This window comes from Schistocerca serialis, chromosome 3 (genome assembly GCF_023864345.2).
Source record: "Schistocerca serialis cubense isolate TAMUIC-IGC-003099 chromosome 3, iqSchSeri2.2, whole genome shotgun sequence".
Taxonomy (NCBI): Eukaryota; Metazoa; Arthropoda; class Insecta; order Orthoptera; family Acrididae; genus Schistocerca; species Schistocerca serialis.
In genome coordinates, this window is record NC_064640.1 from 357,226,291 (window position 1) to 357,244,968 (window position 18,678).

The window sequence follows — 18,678 nt, forward strand, 5'->3', positions numbered from 1 at the left end:
GTTCAACACTGATATAGAATATGCAAATACGCCATGCGATCAACTTACATTTCTTCACTGTGCGTTTTGCAGTCATTCGTATTGCTCGGAGCAGTTTAATGACATTCCGCATTTACATTTATAGTTAAGATTGCTGCATTGCGTATGGCGTCTACAATTACATCTACAGTGATATCTAGAGCATGACTGCAGAGTTTTGCAGAAAAACGACACCCACCAGCACATTCAGAGGAACATAATGGTCCTGTAACCAAACGTTCATACAGATCTGTTTGTTCGAGCCCAAGTACTTTACTGGTTAGTATGTTTTGTAATATTAGTGACAGAGTTCTTAGTTATTGTGCCATATATTATAACTAGAAAAATTATTCTACGTCGAAGTACATATTTGTACATCGGATTGTGTGCTATAGTTTGAAAACACTTTCACTGAACTGAATACTACTGCATCTAGCAAACTCTAGTTATAGAGGATTCACTAGTAGATCCAATTATGAAAGCTTGTGTGTGTGTGTGTGTGTGTGTGTGTGTGTTTGTGTGTGTGTGTGTGTATGTGTGTGTGTGTGTGTGTGTGTGTGTGTGTTTGTGTCTGTGTTATTTCCTATCAAATTTTCACTGGTGTGGAAGGATGATTGTAGTGCATTGTATTGTCAGTAGTCCCTGTTACAGGTGTCCGTTACTACGTCCACAAAGGATACTTAATGGCAAGAAGCAACACTATACAAAGCAGAAATACATACTTACTTCATGACCAGATGTAATAAAGCTGACTACCAATTATGTCAAAAGCTGGTAACATGGAGTATTCCATTAAATGTGAGAAGTATAAAAATGGATGCAATCTAAAGTAAAGCAGAATACTAGCAACAAACTTGTAATACCTTTAAACTGAGCAGTGCACACACAGATTAGTAAGCAGGAACAAATTTACATGAGTACATACTACACTATCCAATGAAACAGTTTCTATTTTAGTCCTACATGAAACAAAAATAAACATGAAATCAAATACTCCACATAATATTATGGATGCATGCAAAAATAAAGAAGAATATGAGCACATATTCACAATGCAATTCAAAGAGTGAAATATACACAAGAAGTATAATCAGGAACACAGTGTGATGAAATCATCCTCTCTGTATTGTCATGTCAGATGATTTTTTGAGATTTTGCCATATGCTAAGGTACAATCATTAACACGTGTAATGTATCACGAAGCAAATACCGTCCGCACTGGCGGAATGTTACGTGATACCACGTTCTTATACGTTTGTGACTATTACAGCGCCATCTATCACACAGCGAAAAAAGTGGTCCAACTAAAATATTCATATTTATTTATGTACTACACGAATACGTAATAAAAATGGGGGTTCCTATTTAAAAAAAAAAACGCCGTTGATATCCGTTTGACCTATGGCAGCGCCATCTAGCGGGCCAACCATAGCGCCATCTGGTTTCCGCCTTCAAGCTAGACAAGTTTCGTTCTTTGTAGTTTTTTCGTTTGACGCTTATTTCGTGAGATATTTGGCCCGATCACGATCAATGGACCACCCTGTATATTAAAGGTTCTTTTTTTACCTTAGTATTACTTAGCATCTGGAGCTTCTATTTTTCAGCGCTGAATTGAATGTCTGGCTTTTCTGGGAGCCTGCAATTGAATGTCCAAAGTTTCTACAAGTGCGACATGCCTCTTGGGAAATTTCTTGATATTAAGTTTCTCTGTACCTCTCCAGAGTTCTTATTACACCGTCTACCATCTCATAGCAAAAGTTAAGGTCTAATGTAAAAGCCTAAAGTTGGCGTGAAAGCGAAACAGTAATCTCAAATACAGGGGTTGTTACCGTCAAAGGTAAGCCATCGTCGAATAGAAACCAGAAGACTTGCACTTTCCGATTGCGGAGAAGGTCCGTCAATTACTTAAAAAAAAAAAAAAAAAAAAAAAGAAAGCTGTACACTATAGTGAAAGAGCTCTTTGAATTGGAGTGCATCAGACTTTGAAGCCAGCGTGTATCATTAAGATTTTGAAACTATTTTTGCCTTCGGATGATTTCAAGGACAGTTCGCTTGATAAGTTCCAACCCTTTTGCTGACTCACTCACTTACAAAACTGGTAATACTACTTACATCTTTCATCATACTGCGAACACTAGGCAAGCTGCAGGCCTCCACGGTAGCTAGGTTTAGTTTATGTTATGCAGAATGCATAAAAGTCGCTAGAAGCAGGAGTTACTTTAATCGAAATTGTACACCACTTAACTTTCAAGACATGTTGGCATCTCCGTCATAACCTTCACATCTCAAATTGTGAACTTGAACGATTTGATCGCTTAATGCAGCACCAGTCAAGTCAATTGCAGACAGGAAGCTTATGAAATCTCCACGCACTGTGCTGTTAGTACATCGAAATACCTGATACATACACTAAATTGTCCTGCACCACTGGTATCCTATTTCGTCGCCAAGGGTAGCATAATATTTCGCTTCGTCGACTTTGGTTCAAATGGCTCTGAGCACTATGGGACTCAACTGCTGAGGTCATTAGTCCCCTAGAACTTAGAACTGGTTAAACCTAAGTAACCTAAGGACACCACAAACATCCATGCCTGAGGCAGGATTCGAACCTGCGACCGTAGCGGTCTTGCGGTTCCAGACTGCAGCGCCTTTAACCGCACGGCCACTTCGGCCGGCTTCGTCGACTTTGTTGAGTACCTTTCTTATTATGACAGAATGGTAACAATCAATCATCTAATTATGAGCTCTTTTGCTCAGATATGTATCATTTTGCAGCGCTGTCTCTAATTTTTTTTTGGAGAGATGAATCAACTGAGTCAACGCGAAATTTTAAAACGGCTTGAAATTTTCCTTGGCCGATTTCATCACTTCATCTCGGCGGCCTCTTAACGGTATATTTTGTCGATAACATAGTATAATAGTATTTACTATAGGAATCAGCCACACTCTCTTTGATTTAATCATTTTCAGTTTCTCTCCGTTTCGATTAAAATATTGGCAGCCTTTTCAGGGTTTTCATATGAACTTTCGAAATGTGTACCAGACAAAGAAACGACGCACCAAGTAGGAGTTATGTAAATTGCTCACAAATTGGTATTCATCAATGTATCGAAGGAAAATGCAAAACTGTAAACTTTGACTGCTGGTGGATGAATGTGTGACACTGCAGCATGGTTTTACTGCGCAGCTGGCAAGGAGAATAAACAGGGGACACGTCAATACTAGGACATAAAATCTTTGCGAGTTTCATTCTGTGGATTCAATTAGACAGCAACTGTACCTCGTAAATGGGCGCGCGAACAGTATACGTAGATATCAGCATTTGAGAAAGGACGTGTAGTTGTTCTGAAAGAAGCTGGTTGGAGTAATCGATGAATTGCTCGACGTTCGGATAGGAGCGATGCTACTATTCGATGATGTTGGCAGGAATGGATTAACCATGGCAGAACACGATGTCAAGAAGGAACAGACGACAGAACATGAGGACCGAGCAATCATCAGAACCACGGATTCATCATTATCATAGAAGCAACGTGCAACTGGTGCTTCATTGACCACAAGGACCATCAATAGGCGGCTCACAGAAAGGGGGCTGAGCTCACGGAGCTCCTTGCACCGACTACCATTAACCTCTGTACACCAACAAGCCTGTCTGCAGTGGTGTCAGCCACTTTCTGCCTGGAGTAGAATTGTCTTCAGTGATGAGTCGCGCTTCAAACTAAGCCTTGATGATCAGCAAAGACGTGTCTGGAAACGCCGCGGACAGAGTGGGATATCAACCTGACTCTCACCCGCCATACAGCCCGACAGTTAGGGGTGATGGTCTTGTGTGCCATTTCATTTCATAGCAGGACCCCTTTGGCAGTCATCGCGGCACCCTTACAGCAAAGCTGTAGGCCGACGATATTCTAGGCCTCGTTTTGTTATCCTTCACGGGAAGCCATGCTGGGCTTACATTTCACCAAGACAATTCCCTTCCGCATATAGCGAGAGTTTCAGCTGCTTATCTTCGTGCTTGCTAAACCCTACCTTGACCGGCAAGGTCGCCGGATCTCTCCCCACTTGAGAATGTTTGGAGCATTACGGGCAGGGCCCTCCAAGCACCTCGGGATTTTGACGATCTATCGCGCCAGTTAGACAGAATTTGGCATGATATCGCTGAGGAGGACATATATCAACTCTTATCAATCAGTGCTAAGCTGTGTAACTGCTTGCTTAAAGGGCCAAAGGTGGACCAATGCGTTGTTGACTTGCTAAATCTGTGAAGCGCTTTCTCTTGAATAAATCGTCCAAATGTTCTGAAACTGTAATGGTTTGTTTGTCTGTAGATGCACAGAACATCTACCGATTTCTGTCATATTCAGGATTCTTTTTCATTTTATATTAGAGTGTATTTGCAAAGTGGACGAGTGGCTAAAGATCCTAGCGCTACAGAATGCTTTCCCCTACCACCTGGACCAGAAAATAGTACGCAAGACAAACATTATGCACCATTCTGTTTTTGGCTACAGACAGTATTTCTTTAGCCAATCCAATTGAAACTTTCTTTCTTGTCTACTCTGGATATTCATAATTCGAGGTGGTTCTGAAGACTGTGTCAGATGTTAATACTTTTCCTCATCGCTAAGTGCTTTTCCTGTTACATAAGAAATATCGAAACGATTTTCAGGTCAGGTAATGTATGCACTAGCCACTCCCTATAGCACTGGGTCGGGCTCTGTTAACAGCAGCCAACAAACTGATGCTTGTACACGAAGTAGAGAATCGTGCACGATGATTCACATGGTTCAAATGGCTCTGAGCATTATGGGACTTAACTTCTGAGGTCATCAGTGTCCTAGAACTTAGAACTACTTAAACCTAACTAACCTAAGGACATCACACACATCCATGCCCGAGGCAGGATTCGAACCTGTGACCGTAGCGGTCGCGCGGTTCCAGAATGAGGCGCCTAGAAACACTCGGCCACCAGCGGCCTGCGCGCACGATGAAATCAACAACTTACCAACTAAACTAACTCTGCGGAGCTACTCTACAGGGTTATTTAAAAATAGTCAAAATTCCTTTTAATGGGTTAGAATAATACTCAGCAGCTTCGAAATCCCGAAAAAAATCAGCTGCACAGAAGTTACACATCTGATAACCTACTTGACCGAAGTGTATGAAATAGCTGGTGCTTTGCGCGATTTCGAAGTAGGTCCGATAGTAAAAGTTGTTCTTATGGATGAGTACTTTAACCTGTAAAAGATTATTTACCGATTTTAGGTAAATAATAGAATATAAAACTATGAAATTCAGAGCAGTTGCAGGCGTGCGAAGAAAGCTAGTTTAAAAAGAATTACAAACCGAAGAAACCCGATGATTTATGTTGTATTACATTATTTACATTAAGTTTCACTTCATGCTGTCCCTTGTAGGGCCAGCAGGGAGGAACGAGTGCTCAGACTCGTGTCCACAGGCAGCCACACCACACCTATCGAAAGATCAACGAAATCAACCGAACAAAAAGTCACAAACCCGACTAATCGCGTTTATATGAATTTCATTTAAAACATACAAAATAATCAGAAGGATGCACCTGATGAACGTTTGTGTTGACAATAAGAAGTAGCTGGCATTGTTTTCGGGTAATATTGGTCCATTTTCGCGCGATTCGGCCTCTTCTTTTGCTGTTAAAAAAAAAAAAAAAGTAAGAAAACCACTCATTGTTTACTGCACACTACTCTCTCATATACCACGCGGGACCCCGTCGCGGGCGGCTCTGCGGCGGTAGCAGTTGGGCGTCGCTGTTGGTGCATCGCCAATGAGTAGCGTGCGAATTAAAGACTCTTTATGTAAACAGCTCCTTAAGTAATTTAAAAGTTGATAACATATTATACCTACTTAAAATCGATTACGTTAGGATAAGTAATGAAAATTGTACTAAGAAAGAAGGACAATACGAAGTATTGTATCTGGGTAGACCCAGATGCTTTATTTTGTGGGGGGGGGGGGGGGGGAGGGGGGAACCTTGAGCCACTTAACCCACCCCCTGCATCCGCAACCGTTGCTACACTTTAAAAAAGTTTATTTATTTTACCACGTATGCTGGTTATTACTCCAAATGCATTTCCATGTTTTATACTGTGTGGAATTCTCTTCTAGCAGCAAGCACACGATTCGGACCAGGCGAACTGCAGTGGCCTTCGTTTCCTGGAGCTCAACCTCGTGGACAGAGCCACATATCAGGTCGAGCGTGATCGTATGGTTACTATAGCAACTAAGATGTCACCTTCTTGAGGTTTTCTGTGGAGGCGGCATGCAGTGATGTAGATGGGAATTTTATTCCCGGCTGCTTCCAGCTCAAGGCTGTAAAGCAGAGTTTGTTGTGTGTGTGGAGCACGCATAATGCATTTGGCGGTATATGTATTAAATCTGAACCCCGCTGATGATGCAGTATGTATTTTATTATTTTGTATGGCAATGAGAAAGATTCCCACAGGAAGGATATTATAAATGCTTAACGAGGCTAAGGATATTTTCCCGGCTACTTATAAAGCGTTCTTCTTCATTCTGTCCATCTCTTCTACTACGGCATCTACGGAAACACGCTTTCCTTGTCTGAAGCGTATAAAAACGTACACGAAGAATGCAGTTTCAGAAGAAAGACTTTCTTCTTTAGCGAATATTTCAATTCAGAAGGAACTTCTACTGCAGTTAATATAAACACAGCATTCTATGAAGACATCACCGACAAGTTTGCACCCTTTAAGTTCAAAATGGTTCAAATGGCTCTGAGCACTATGCGACTTAACTTCTGAGGTCATCAGTCGCCTAGAACTTAGAACTAATTAAACCTAACTAACCTAAGGACATCACACACATCCATGCCCGAGGCAGGATTCGAACCTGCGACCGTAGCGGCAGCTCGGCTCCAGACTGTAGCGCCTAGAACCGCACGGTCACTCCGGCCGGCCACCCTTAAAGGATCCAAGAATTGATTTGGAGTACAACAAAGAAATAAATTCAATTATTTAGATAAGCTTGTATGAATCTAGGTATAGTTTTCTTTCCTGATAGCTCTTCACCTAACTTCCCAGTCACGAGCCGCCACTGTTGTACAATAGGCCTAGGCTTTAGACTTGTACATGCCGAGCAAAGTTGTGAGGGATGGAAAAGTCCAGCCAAAGTTCGACAACCACGTTAGAAAGCTATTACGAAAGCAAAGAGAGTTTGACTGCAAATTTAAAACCAGCAAAAGCCTCACACACAAACAAAAACTAGACGAACCCAAAATCAGCACAGGAGGGCCATGAATGAAGAGTTCAATGAATCTGAAAGTAAAATTCTGTTGACCGATTTGACAGAAAATCCTAAGAAGTTTTGTTCAGATACACTGTGAGCGTAATGAGAATGAAACGGAGGATGACACAGAAAAGGCGGAAATGACTTTTTCTAAAATTGTTTCACAGAGGGAAAGAGCACTGTAGTTCCTTCTTTAAATCGTGGCACAAAATGACAGATGTCGAAATAAGTGACCATGCGATAGAAAGTCTACTGGAATTACTAAACAGAAGAAAGACCAATGGATCTAAAGGAATACCAATTCGATTCTACATAGAGTATGCAAACGAACTTGCCCTCTTCTAGCAGTCTACCGTAGGTCTTTGGAGAAACAAAGCGTTCCTAATGATTGAAATAAAAAAAAAAAAAAAAACACAAGTCACTCCCGTTTTCAAGAAAGGTCGTCGAACAAATACACAGAACTATAGGCCTATATCTCTGACGCCGGTCTGTTGTAGAATTTATGCTCGCATATTATGACATCTCTGGAGACCGACAATCTCCTGTCTGTAGGAATGAAACAGCTATAATGTGAAACCCAGCTCGCTCTGTTCGTCCACGAGACCCAGAAAGTAGTAGATGGAGGCGCACAAGTGATGCCGTGTTCCTTGACTTCCTGAAGGCGTTTGACAGAATTCCGTAATGCCGCTTAGTGAACAAAATATGATCATACGGAATATCACAGCAATTGCGTGACTGTAGTGACAAGTTTCTAGGAAACAGAACACATCATGTCATTCTCACTGCCGAGAAATCTACAGACATAAAAGTAACTTTGGACGCAACGCAAGGAAGTGTTTTAGGACCATTACTTCTCACAGTATATATAAACGACCTAGAAGATAACGTCGGGAGTTCTGTTAGGTTGATCGTGGATGATGTTGTTATAGACAGAGAAGTCATAAAGCTAGAAAACTGTAGCAAAATTGCAGGAGGAACTGCAGAGGATCGGCGCTAGGCCTCGTACATAAACAAATGTAACATATTGCGAATACATAGAAAGACCCATTATTGTATGATTACACAAATGCAGAACAATCACTGGAAAGCGATATGCGTAGGGAGCAATCTGAAGTAGAACTGCTGCATACAGCTACTCTTGGGTACGGCAGATGCCAGACAGACCCATTAGAGGAATTCTTAGGAAATGTAGTCCATCGATAAAGAAGATGACTTACAAAACACTCGTTTGACCAACACTTGAATTAATCTAAACATCTATATCTGTACTTTGCAAACCACTGCAAAGAACACGCATTGTCATTAGTCTAAGATGTGTGACAAACAGGACTAATAGAGGAAACAGAAAAGATCCAAAGAAAAGAAGATAATTTAGTTACACGTTCATTTAGTAAGCTTGAAAGTGTCAGAGATGCTCAGCCAACAGTCACAGGGACTGCGAGAGAGTAATTTTGGATCACAGTGTAGTTTACTGTTAAAATTCCAAAAGTGTATGTTCCTTGAAGAGTCAACCAATATAGTGCTTCCTCCTACGTTTAGCTCATGAAAAGACCATGAAGATAAAATCAGAAAGATTTGAGCCAACATGGAGGCTAACCAGCAAATGTTCTTCCTACGAACCATTTGTAACTGCAAGAGAAAAAGAGGGAAGTGTCACTGGTACACGAAGTACCCTCCACCAAACATGATGAGGGTGCTTGCAGAATATAGTGTAGATGTCGACAATAACCCCTCAGGTTACTTGGTGCCCTTATGACAGCTGGGTCATTTCATGGCACTCATATACTGTTCCAGTAGCAGGGGTTGATGTATGGTCTGCTGCTCAGACAGACAGCTCCACATGCTAACTCCTTACGGACTACGCGCATCTGTGTTGGCACTCCTGATGCATCGAGATGGGTCACCTGTCAAACCACCACATGTCTAGCCACACCTGTCTTTCGTGTCTCACTATCCTATCCAAACTGTGAATAACGTAAAAGACAAATGACTTGGATCATCTCCATCTGCTTCCCAGTCTCTCTTAGTTGGTGCTCATATTTCATGTGAATGTCGTAACAATGAGAAAATTGGGATTAAGGAAGCAGGCAGGTGTGTTCTGAGTCTTTCTTCTCTCACTAAATTTACAAATTTGGCGGGACAGGGTCTGAGTAATAACGGTAGAAAATTTTCTTTACCAGGGGATAAAACTCTCATAACACAGACTCATGTAAGATGTTGCCGTGACAGAGCTTGTATAATACAATTCTTCTGTTTTGACTACAAATAATGTTTCAATCACTTCTTACGCATTTCGACCACTGGGCCGTCCTCAAAGGACAAAGTTATTTAAAAACAATGTTTGATCTCGGGAGCAACAGTTGAAACACTATGTAGTTTAAGTTTTGCACAGAATGGCATTACACCATACGAGAGGCAACATGTATTAAATTTAAGTCTGATAATGTTTCTTGTAATACCTCTATTGCACATGTTTTAGCGCTTAATTTTTTAATTGCCTGCCCAGAGAGAATCTTGGAAATATATTGCATAAAAACACCATGAGATACAGCAGCCATGTTGCTCTTCAACAACATATACTGAGGTGACAAAAGTCATGAGATACTACCTAATATTATACCAGACTTCCTTTGGCCTGGTGTAGTGCAGCAACTTGACATGGGATAGCCTCAACAAGTCATTGGAAGTCCCCTGCAGAAATACTGAGCCATGCTGCCACTACAGCTGTCCATATTTGCGAAAGTGTTGCCAATGCAGGATTTTGTGCACGAACTGATCTCTTGACTGTATCCTATAAAAATTCAATGGGATTCATGTCATCTGGGTGGTCAAATCATTCACCTGAATTGTCCAGAATGCTCTTCAAACCAATCGCAAAAAAATTTGGCCCAGTAACATGGTGCATTGTCACCCACAAAAATTCCATCATTGTTTGGGAATATAAAGTCCATGAATGGCTGCAAATGGTCTCGAACTAGCTACACTTAGGCATTATCAGTCAATGATTGGTTTAGTTGGACCAGAGAACCCAGTCTGTTCCATGCAAGCACAGACCACACCATTATGGAACCATCACCAACTTGCACAGCACTTGACAACTTGGATCCATGGCTTCATGGGGTCTGCACCACATTCAAACGCTACTGTCAGCTCTTGCCGGCTGATATCGGGAATCATCGGACCAGGCCATGGTCTTCCAGACTTCTAGGATCTAATTGGCTGCCATAGCCCACTAATGCCATATTTCACCACACTGTCCCAATGAATATGTTCTTTATACATCATACATTGATTACTGTTGTTATTTCACATAGTGTTGCTCATCTGTTAGCACTGACAACCCTACGCAAACGTCACTGCCCTCAGTCATTAAGTGGATGCCATCGGCCACTGCATTGTCCATGGTGAGAGGGGTTGCCTGAAATTTGGTATTGTCAGCACACTCGTGACACTGTGGATCTCGGAATGTTGGATTATATAACGATTTACAAAAAGGAATGTCCAACGCTTCTAGCTCCAACCACCATTCCACGTTAAAAGCCTGTTAATTTCTGTTGTGTGATCATAATCACATCAGAAACATTTTCACATCAATTAGCGTAGTACAAATGACAGCTTAGCCAGTGCACTGCCCTTCTACATCTACATCTACATTTATACTCCGCAAGCCACCCAACGGTGTGTGGCGGAGGGCACTTTACGTGCCACTGTCATTACCTCCCTTTCCTGTTCCAGTCGCGTATGGTTCGGGGGAAGAATGACTGTCTGAAAGCCTCCGTGCACGCTCTAATCTCTCTAATTTTACATTCGTGATCTCCTCGGGAGGTATAAGTAGGGGGAAGCAATATATTCGATACCTCATCCAGAAACGCACCCTCTCGAAACCTGGACAGTAAGCTACACCGCGATGCAGAGCGCCTCTCTTGCAGAGTCTGCCACTTGAGTTTATTAAACATCTCCGTAACCCTATCAAGGTTACCAAATAACCCTGTGACGAAACGCGCCACTCTTCTTTGGATCTTCTCTATCTCCTCCGTCAGACCGATCTGGTACGGATCCCACACTGATGAGCAATACTCAAGTATAGGTCGAACGAGTGTTTTGTAAGCCACCTCCTTTGTTGATGGACTACATTTTCTAAGCACTCTCCCAATGAATCTCAACCTGGTACCCGCCTTACCAACAATTAATTTTATATGATCATTCCACTTCAAATCGTTCCGCACGCATACTCCCAGATATTTTACAGAAGTAACTGTTACCAGTGTTTGTTCCGCTATCATATAATCATACAATAAAGGATCCTTCTTTCTATGTATTCGCAATACATTACATTTGTCTATGTTAAGGGTCAGTTGCCACTCCCTGCACCAAGTGCCTATCCGCTGCAGATCTTCCTGCATTTCGCTACAATTTTCTAATGCTGCAACATCTCTGTATACTACAGCATCATCCGCGAAAAGCCGCATGGAACTTCCGACACTATCTACTAGGTCATTTATATATATTGTGAAAAGCAATGGTCCCATAACACTCCCCTGTGGCACGCCAGAGGTTACTTTAACGTCTGTAGAAGTCTCTCCATTGATAACAACATGCTGTGTTCTGTTTGCTAAAAACTCTTCAATCCAGCCACACAGCTGGTCTGATATTCCGTAGGCTCTTACTTTGTTTATCAGGCGACAGTGCGGAACTGTATCGAACGCCTTCCGGAAGTCAAGAAAAATAGCATCTACCTGTGAGCCTGTATCTAATATTTTCTGGGTCTCATGAACAAATAAAGCGAGTTGGGTCTCACACGATCGCTGTTTCCAGAATCCATGTTGATTCCTACATAGTAGATTCTGGGTTTCCAAAAACGACATGATACTCGAGCAAAAAACATGTTCTAAAATTCTACAACAGATCGTACTTTGTGTATGCAATACTACTACCCTCTGGATATGTGTACTGCTATCCACTGACTTTTGTCACCTCAGTGTAATAGTCCTATCTTGACAACAATCATTTATGAATAACACATTGTTATGACATAAAATTTCATGAATGGTCACATGATATTGTTGTATGCACTGGACAACACTTAGTTTTAGCAGCGCACAAGCTGGTCAGCTTATGTTCTTGTGTTGTAATTATAGTGTATTTCTTAGTTTCACTGTGCACCAATTTGTCCACTATGACTATCATGTAGAAAACATATTGGGAGGTAGTAGTGAGTATCCAAACTTTCTGGGAAAGGTTACAAAGTGGGTTATAGGTGGCACACTGTATGTAATTTGGCCAAAAAAAATTTTTTAGACAGAAAAACAAACAATGGGACAGGGTCCCATATGTTGTCATTATGAACACAACTGCTAGGAATTATATATACTTCTAATAGAAACTGCTTTCTAAGGGACAAAGCGTTCATGTCTTTCTTACAACACATTATGAACTACCGGTATGTTTTATTTAGCACATCTGTTCACTTAGCATACCACCAGTTTCATTGTGCTGTATTGTATTGTATTTTTACTGGTCCAGATTTAACAAGCAGTAGGCCCTAAAGGTTGTACAGACAACTGAATAGGTCTATATAAGATACAGTAAAGTAATACACCAGACTTGAAGTAATTGTGGGGGAAGGGCTGCAAAACAAGTTGAGTAAAGCCAGACAGTATGTTGAAAAATTTGATGCAGTTGTGGACATTCCCACGGAGATGCAAAGCTGCAAACAAGAATGTGTACTATATATATTAGGCGTAAGAAATTCTCTCATCCTGTGTTAAGAACAAACGTTTTTCGTGTTCCACTAATGAGCGAGTACAGGGTTCGAAGTGCAGGCAGCCCAAAAAAGTCGAAAAAAAATTCAGTGTCAGAGGAAACTGCTCAGAAAAATCTATTGACCAAAAAACTGCCAATGGAAACTCATTACCACCATGTACAGTACTATTAGAAGTAAAAATTGTATTAGTGCAACAAATGATGAAATTAAATGCAGTGCAGAAAACCAGACAGTGAATAAGAAAGAAGAAACATATGTACTATCAATGAGTCATGGTAGGGGACTAGCCACAGTCTTATCTGATATTAAGTCAGAATATAAAGTGAATAGAATTTGAAAGCCTGGAGCTCGATTACAAGAAGTGCTCAAAAACCGTGAAACTGCAGTAAAAAGTGATGTAAACTGTGTCATAATCAGAGAAGGAAATGATGTATATAAAAATAAAAGCAGCCTTATTGAAGGAGCACTGATAACACCATACATAATTCTTATAACACATTACCATCATCTGAAAATAATATTGCTCATATAAGTAGAGCATCCCCATAAAATGATCCCATAACTCATTATTGAATGAAAATGTGCAGAAAAAACTAGTTTCTTTATTTTTAAATTACGTATGGCAGTAGGAATTGAAACATAGCCGAACTAATGCACTAAAATAATTCCAGGCCACAGTCCTCCAATTAAAGTTGTGATCCAAAACAGTGAACACTTTCTATTTCTTGTACTTCATTGTTTCAGTAGACTATTTCTGTAGCTTGTAGAGTTATATGAGATGTACTGAACTGAATGTACACAACATAGCACAAATATCATTACATTGCATTGCATTTGTGTTAAAACAACTGATGACGTTTTCTAATCTTTCAACAGCTGCCTTTTCACTTAGGAAATTGATATTACCTCTTATTTCTACACTTATATCATCTACAGAAAATAATAAAATTTGTACTTTTTGAAACTGCAAATGAAGGATTGTTTATGTACTGGTAGATCAGAAACAACAGAGGACCCAAACTTGAACCTTACAGTACACCATGTCTGATTGGTTCTAATTCTGAATGCCTATTGTTAAGTGACTGACAGGCAACAGATACACATTGCTTTCTGTCATTCACATAAGATAAAAACCAGGAATACACATTGCTTTCTGTCATTCACATAAGATAAAAACCAGGAACCTGCTGTGTCTACTACTTCATAATATTTAAGCATTTCCTTGGGAATACTATGGTTCCCTTAGCTAAGTCACAAAATTTCCCAATGGTAGTAGCTTCTATTTTACTGATTGTAGTATATTGTATACCAAGGAAAAGACTGAACATTATTTTCAGTTAATCCTATGCTGAAATGAGTGCACATCTGCTGAACTCCTTGGGATACATTTCGAGACTAAATTTACTTCAAATAGTCACACGGACGGTATATCTATAATTCTGTCACTTGTTATTTATTTGTTGGGGAAACAATGCACATATGTTTTTAAACAACTATAACTGAGTTCCTATTATGATATCTTCCACTTTAATTTAAAATAAGGTATTGATTTTAGGGTGATTCTCCCTGAGGAAGAAAAAGAAGAAGAGAGAAAAATTAAGAGGGAGAGAAAGGGGGAGGGGGGGAGCATCTGTTTGAACAAGACCAACAGGTGCACATCTGGAATTTCCATGACTAAAATACCTTATAGGCCTTATTCCACACAGTTAAATATATTAACAGTTTATTTCTCTCCATATGCAGTTACCTCTTGCATATAGAAGTAAATTATAGAAGGAATAGCCTAAGGCAACCTGTACACCAAGATAATTCTTGTCAAACATTAAAAATAGAAATACATACAACTCAACTAAATAAAATAGAGTGTACTTACAAATGTCTAGGCATCCTTTGCATGCAGATGCTTGAAGATGGACAAATAAATAAACAAACAAAAGTGTTTACAACTTATATGATCTTCTAAATTTTTTTTTTGAAAATACTGGCAATAATAAGACAGATTGGTAATTTGGAATAGTGTCTTGACCCCTTTTTTTGTGAAGTTGCAGAAAACAGAACGCTTGTCTCTCTAGGAAAAGATTAGTTGCATAAGTAAGCCAATATATTACTAATTGTAAGCTCAGCTGAACAACATTTCATTATTTTACTTTTGATTTCTTCATAACCACTTGACCATTTATTTGTAAGAGAATTAATAAAATTTGGAAACTTATTTTGGAAATGTAGGAGGATGCTGAATTTTATGTAACTTGTTTTGGAAAGTACTCTATGGAAATATTCAAACCTAATCTATCTGTTATTGACCAAAAAATTTATGCAGAATTCCTCATTTTTTAAAGAAATTTCTCCATTTTCTGGATTCTTTTCTCCTGTCTCATTTTTTTGGTGGGTTCCAAACAGTTCTTATCTTGTTCTTTAAGGAGCTTATTTTTTATTGATAATACATACCATTTGGCCCTCAGATGACTTTACTTGGACTTTTACAGCACAGTTTGAAATGGGCTTTAATCGTATCATCATCCATGTCCCTTGATGACTAGTAGAGTTTTCTCGTAGTTCTGCATGATATTCTGATTACATATGTAACCCAAGGTTCAGATGCATTTAATCTGCTTCCATATTTTAATTTCTTAGGAATGCAGTTTCTATTAGTAGCCTATTACAATGTTACAGAATACATTATGTTTTTCATTAACACCAGGAATGTTGTACATATCTTTCCAGTTTGTATCTGACAATTTCTTGTCCATTTATCACCCTTGTATTTTCCAATTATTTTTATTTATGTGGTGCACTCTGATATTAAACATCAGCAATTGACTATAATATTCTGAGAGGCCATTAACTATGGGAATTTCAATAGCACTTTGTAATCTCAATGCATCTATAAAAATGTGGTCAGTAGCAGTAGTGCTCATTCCCATAATTCTTGTTGCAAATTGCATAAAGGAGCTGGATCACATAAAATGGCAAGGAACTTAAGTAAAGCTCTGGAACAGGTGTTCTCTGAAAAATTATATTTCCACATAATATTACCTTATTTTGCTTGGAAGTCAAGAAGTTTAATAATGCATCAATATTTCATAAATAATTCAAAATTAACAGATGGAGTCCTGTATGCTATTATTATTATTAACTTTCCAAGAAAATCTACTTTTGCAGCATAAGTTTTAAAACACTGATCACTGTAAAGTATATGGGTATCAGTGTTTTTATAGTTTCATGCCTTCTTAATGTAACTGGCATCTCCTCCTTTCTCCATGCTTGACCTGCAGTTATTTCTGCCCATATTCAGCATTCCTGTACCAATGGTCAAAGGATGTTCGGAAAATCATATTACATCTACATGATCTGTGTCAACCTGTTCAAGAGCCTTCATGAGGAATCCTTTCTAATCACTCACAGTCCTGAAACCCTTAGTTATTTCTGATTTACTGATGACATATTTATGATTTAGAGACCCAATGAAGACATCCCACTGTCATTCATTCAAAATCTTAACACCGGTCTACCACCTGTTTTATATTGTCCTCCTTGGCCCCTAGAGCCACCTTCACTTCACTGATGGCCACTTTCTGACTATTTAAATTAAACCCATCACTCACCAGAAGTACATCCACTCTGCAGCTGCTACCCGTCTTATATAAAAAACGTCTCACCTCCCTCCCCCATACAGACTGGCAACCAGTGGATACCAAATTTTCAGTGACAAGCAGTTCTTTTCCTAGGGTACTGAGGATCGTACTGAAGCATCAGCAGAGTATATCAACCCTTCCAACCCTGACTTAAACAGAACTCCTCTACCCCTATTCAGTTGTCCACCAAAATTATGCAGTATCTTTGTGTGTCCTTATGGCCATCTTGTTTTCAATCCCTTGACCTCTGGGTGACATTCCTGTATAAGACCCAGATGCAAGACCTGTCCTATACATCCGCCAACCATTCCTAGACCAATTCTATCACTGGCATCACTCATCACAACTAGAGCCACACATGGAAGCAGTCACAGCATATAACTATGTTGAAAGTACTATGCAGCATTCTATGTAGATATGAGCACTAAACTATCCACTCACATGAACAAATATTGTCAAACCGTGACTGAAAGTTAGCATGCTATGCAAGTGGTTGTCCTCAGCATTTGTTTTACAAGCCATGCTACTTGGATTCTTGCCAACAGCCTTAAGTTTTTCTGAATGTTGTGGGTGGGAAATCTCCCTTCTACATATCGTTCATTCCAGTTAAGATTTCAATATTTGCTAACTCTTGTGCCACACTTGTCCTCCTTCTCTTCTCCCTTCATGTCATCAACTAATGTCACCAATTGTTCCCATAACATGCTCTTACTTTTCCTGTTTCCTCTATCTACTACTCCATCCTTACTCATAACTTTGAACCTTTCGATATCTCCTATATGTATCTACGAGTTTGTATTGTTACCCCAGTACTCTCCCATTTTCCTCTCTGTTTTCATCCTGTCACACCTATCCCTAACTTGACCTTGCAAAACAGTTACATGTTCCATCCTAGCACTATCCTTCATAACCCCCCCCCCCACCCCACCTACTGTACCATTCATCCATCTCCTCACTCTACATATATCTCTGTTCGCCCACCACTTATCCCATTTGACATCATTGCTGACCTCATTTAGATAAACAGCATTGCAATACAAGAGCCTGTGCTGAGTTGAGCATGTGCATTGGTAGTCCTAATAAAGGACATTCTCCAAAAATAAAGCATTTTTGTCTTTTATAAGCAATTACCTACTGTTCAGAATTGCTTCTATTTGGCGGGCAGTGTTCTATCCTACATACATACTATCTCTATTCCTGGATTTTCAGTTACTGATATTGCATGTACATGCACAGTTGTACATTATATGTAGATCTGAGTGTATATGTGTATTGATTTTAGGAATATAATAAGGAGAAAGTTAATATCTTTCCATCAAGTGATGCTAGAGTATGTGTAACAATTCTGTGTGTCATAGCTCAATGATTTGGGTTTAAGTACACCCCTGTGAATCAAATACACAGCTGTATGAATACCATTATTATGATGAATTATGAATGCAGATTTACCGTTTGGAAGAGGAATATATATCCTTTTCTCAAATCTTCGGCGAAATGCCTCATCAATGTTCCATGGATGGTTGGTTGCTGCTAGTACCATTATCACCTTGTTATCTGAACTGAAAAATTTTTGAGAGCACTTTTGTTATTTCTGTATGATGGAGGAATTACACACACACACACACACACACACACACACACACACACACACACACATACACACACACACACACACCTAAGAAATGCTCATAGACTTGATGCACGTGCAGACACATGAGACAAATGGACAGGTATGATATTTACTGCACTATGGCTATAATGCCCTTTAAGACCTGATTTAAAGATTGTTATGTATCCATATTTGATCTTCAGCTGTACCCTGATCAGAAGATTTATATTTGTTATCATTGGAAGAATTATATGCAAGGTAAAAGTGAAGTTTTTGTGTGCTTGGAGGCTTTATTTAATATATGTGCAATGTAACTTGGCATTTTACATGGGGGATGCAGGAAGCAGGGGAGTAGGTATAATCCTCTC

General features: G+C 39.7%; 1 protein-coding gene across 1 annotated transcript in view; it reads right to left on the reverse strand.

The window, feature by feature from the left end:
• The window catches only part of LOC126470850 (katanin p60 ATPase-containing subunit A-like 1), a 54,573-nt gene that overhangs the window by 13,566 nt on the left and 22,329 nt on the right, over nt 1–18,678 (reverse strand). Inside the window, exon 6 of the mRNA XM_050098865.1 lies at nt 18,151–18,260. Within this exon, the coding sequence (XP_049954822.1) occupies nt 18,151–18,260 (110 nt within the window). The remainder of the gene's footprint in view (nt 1–18,150; nt 18,261–18,678) is intronic.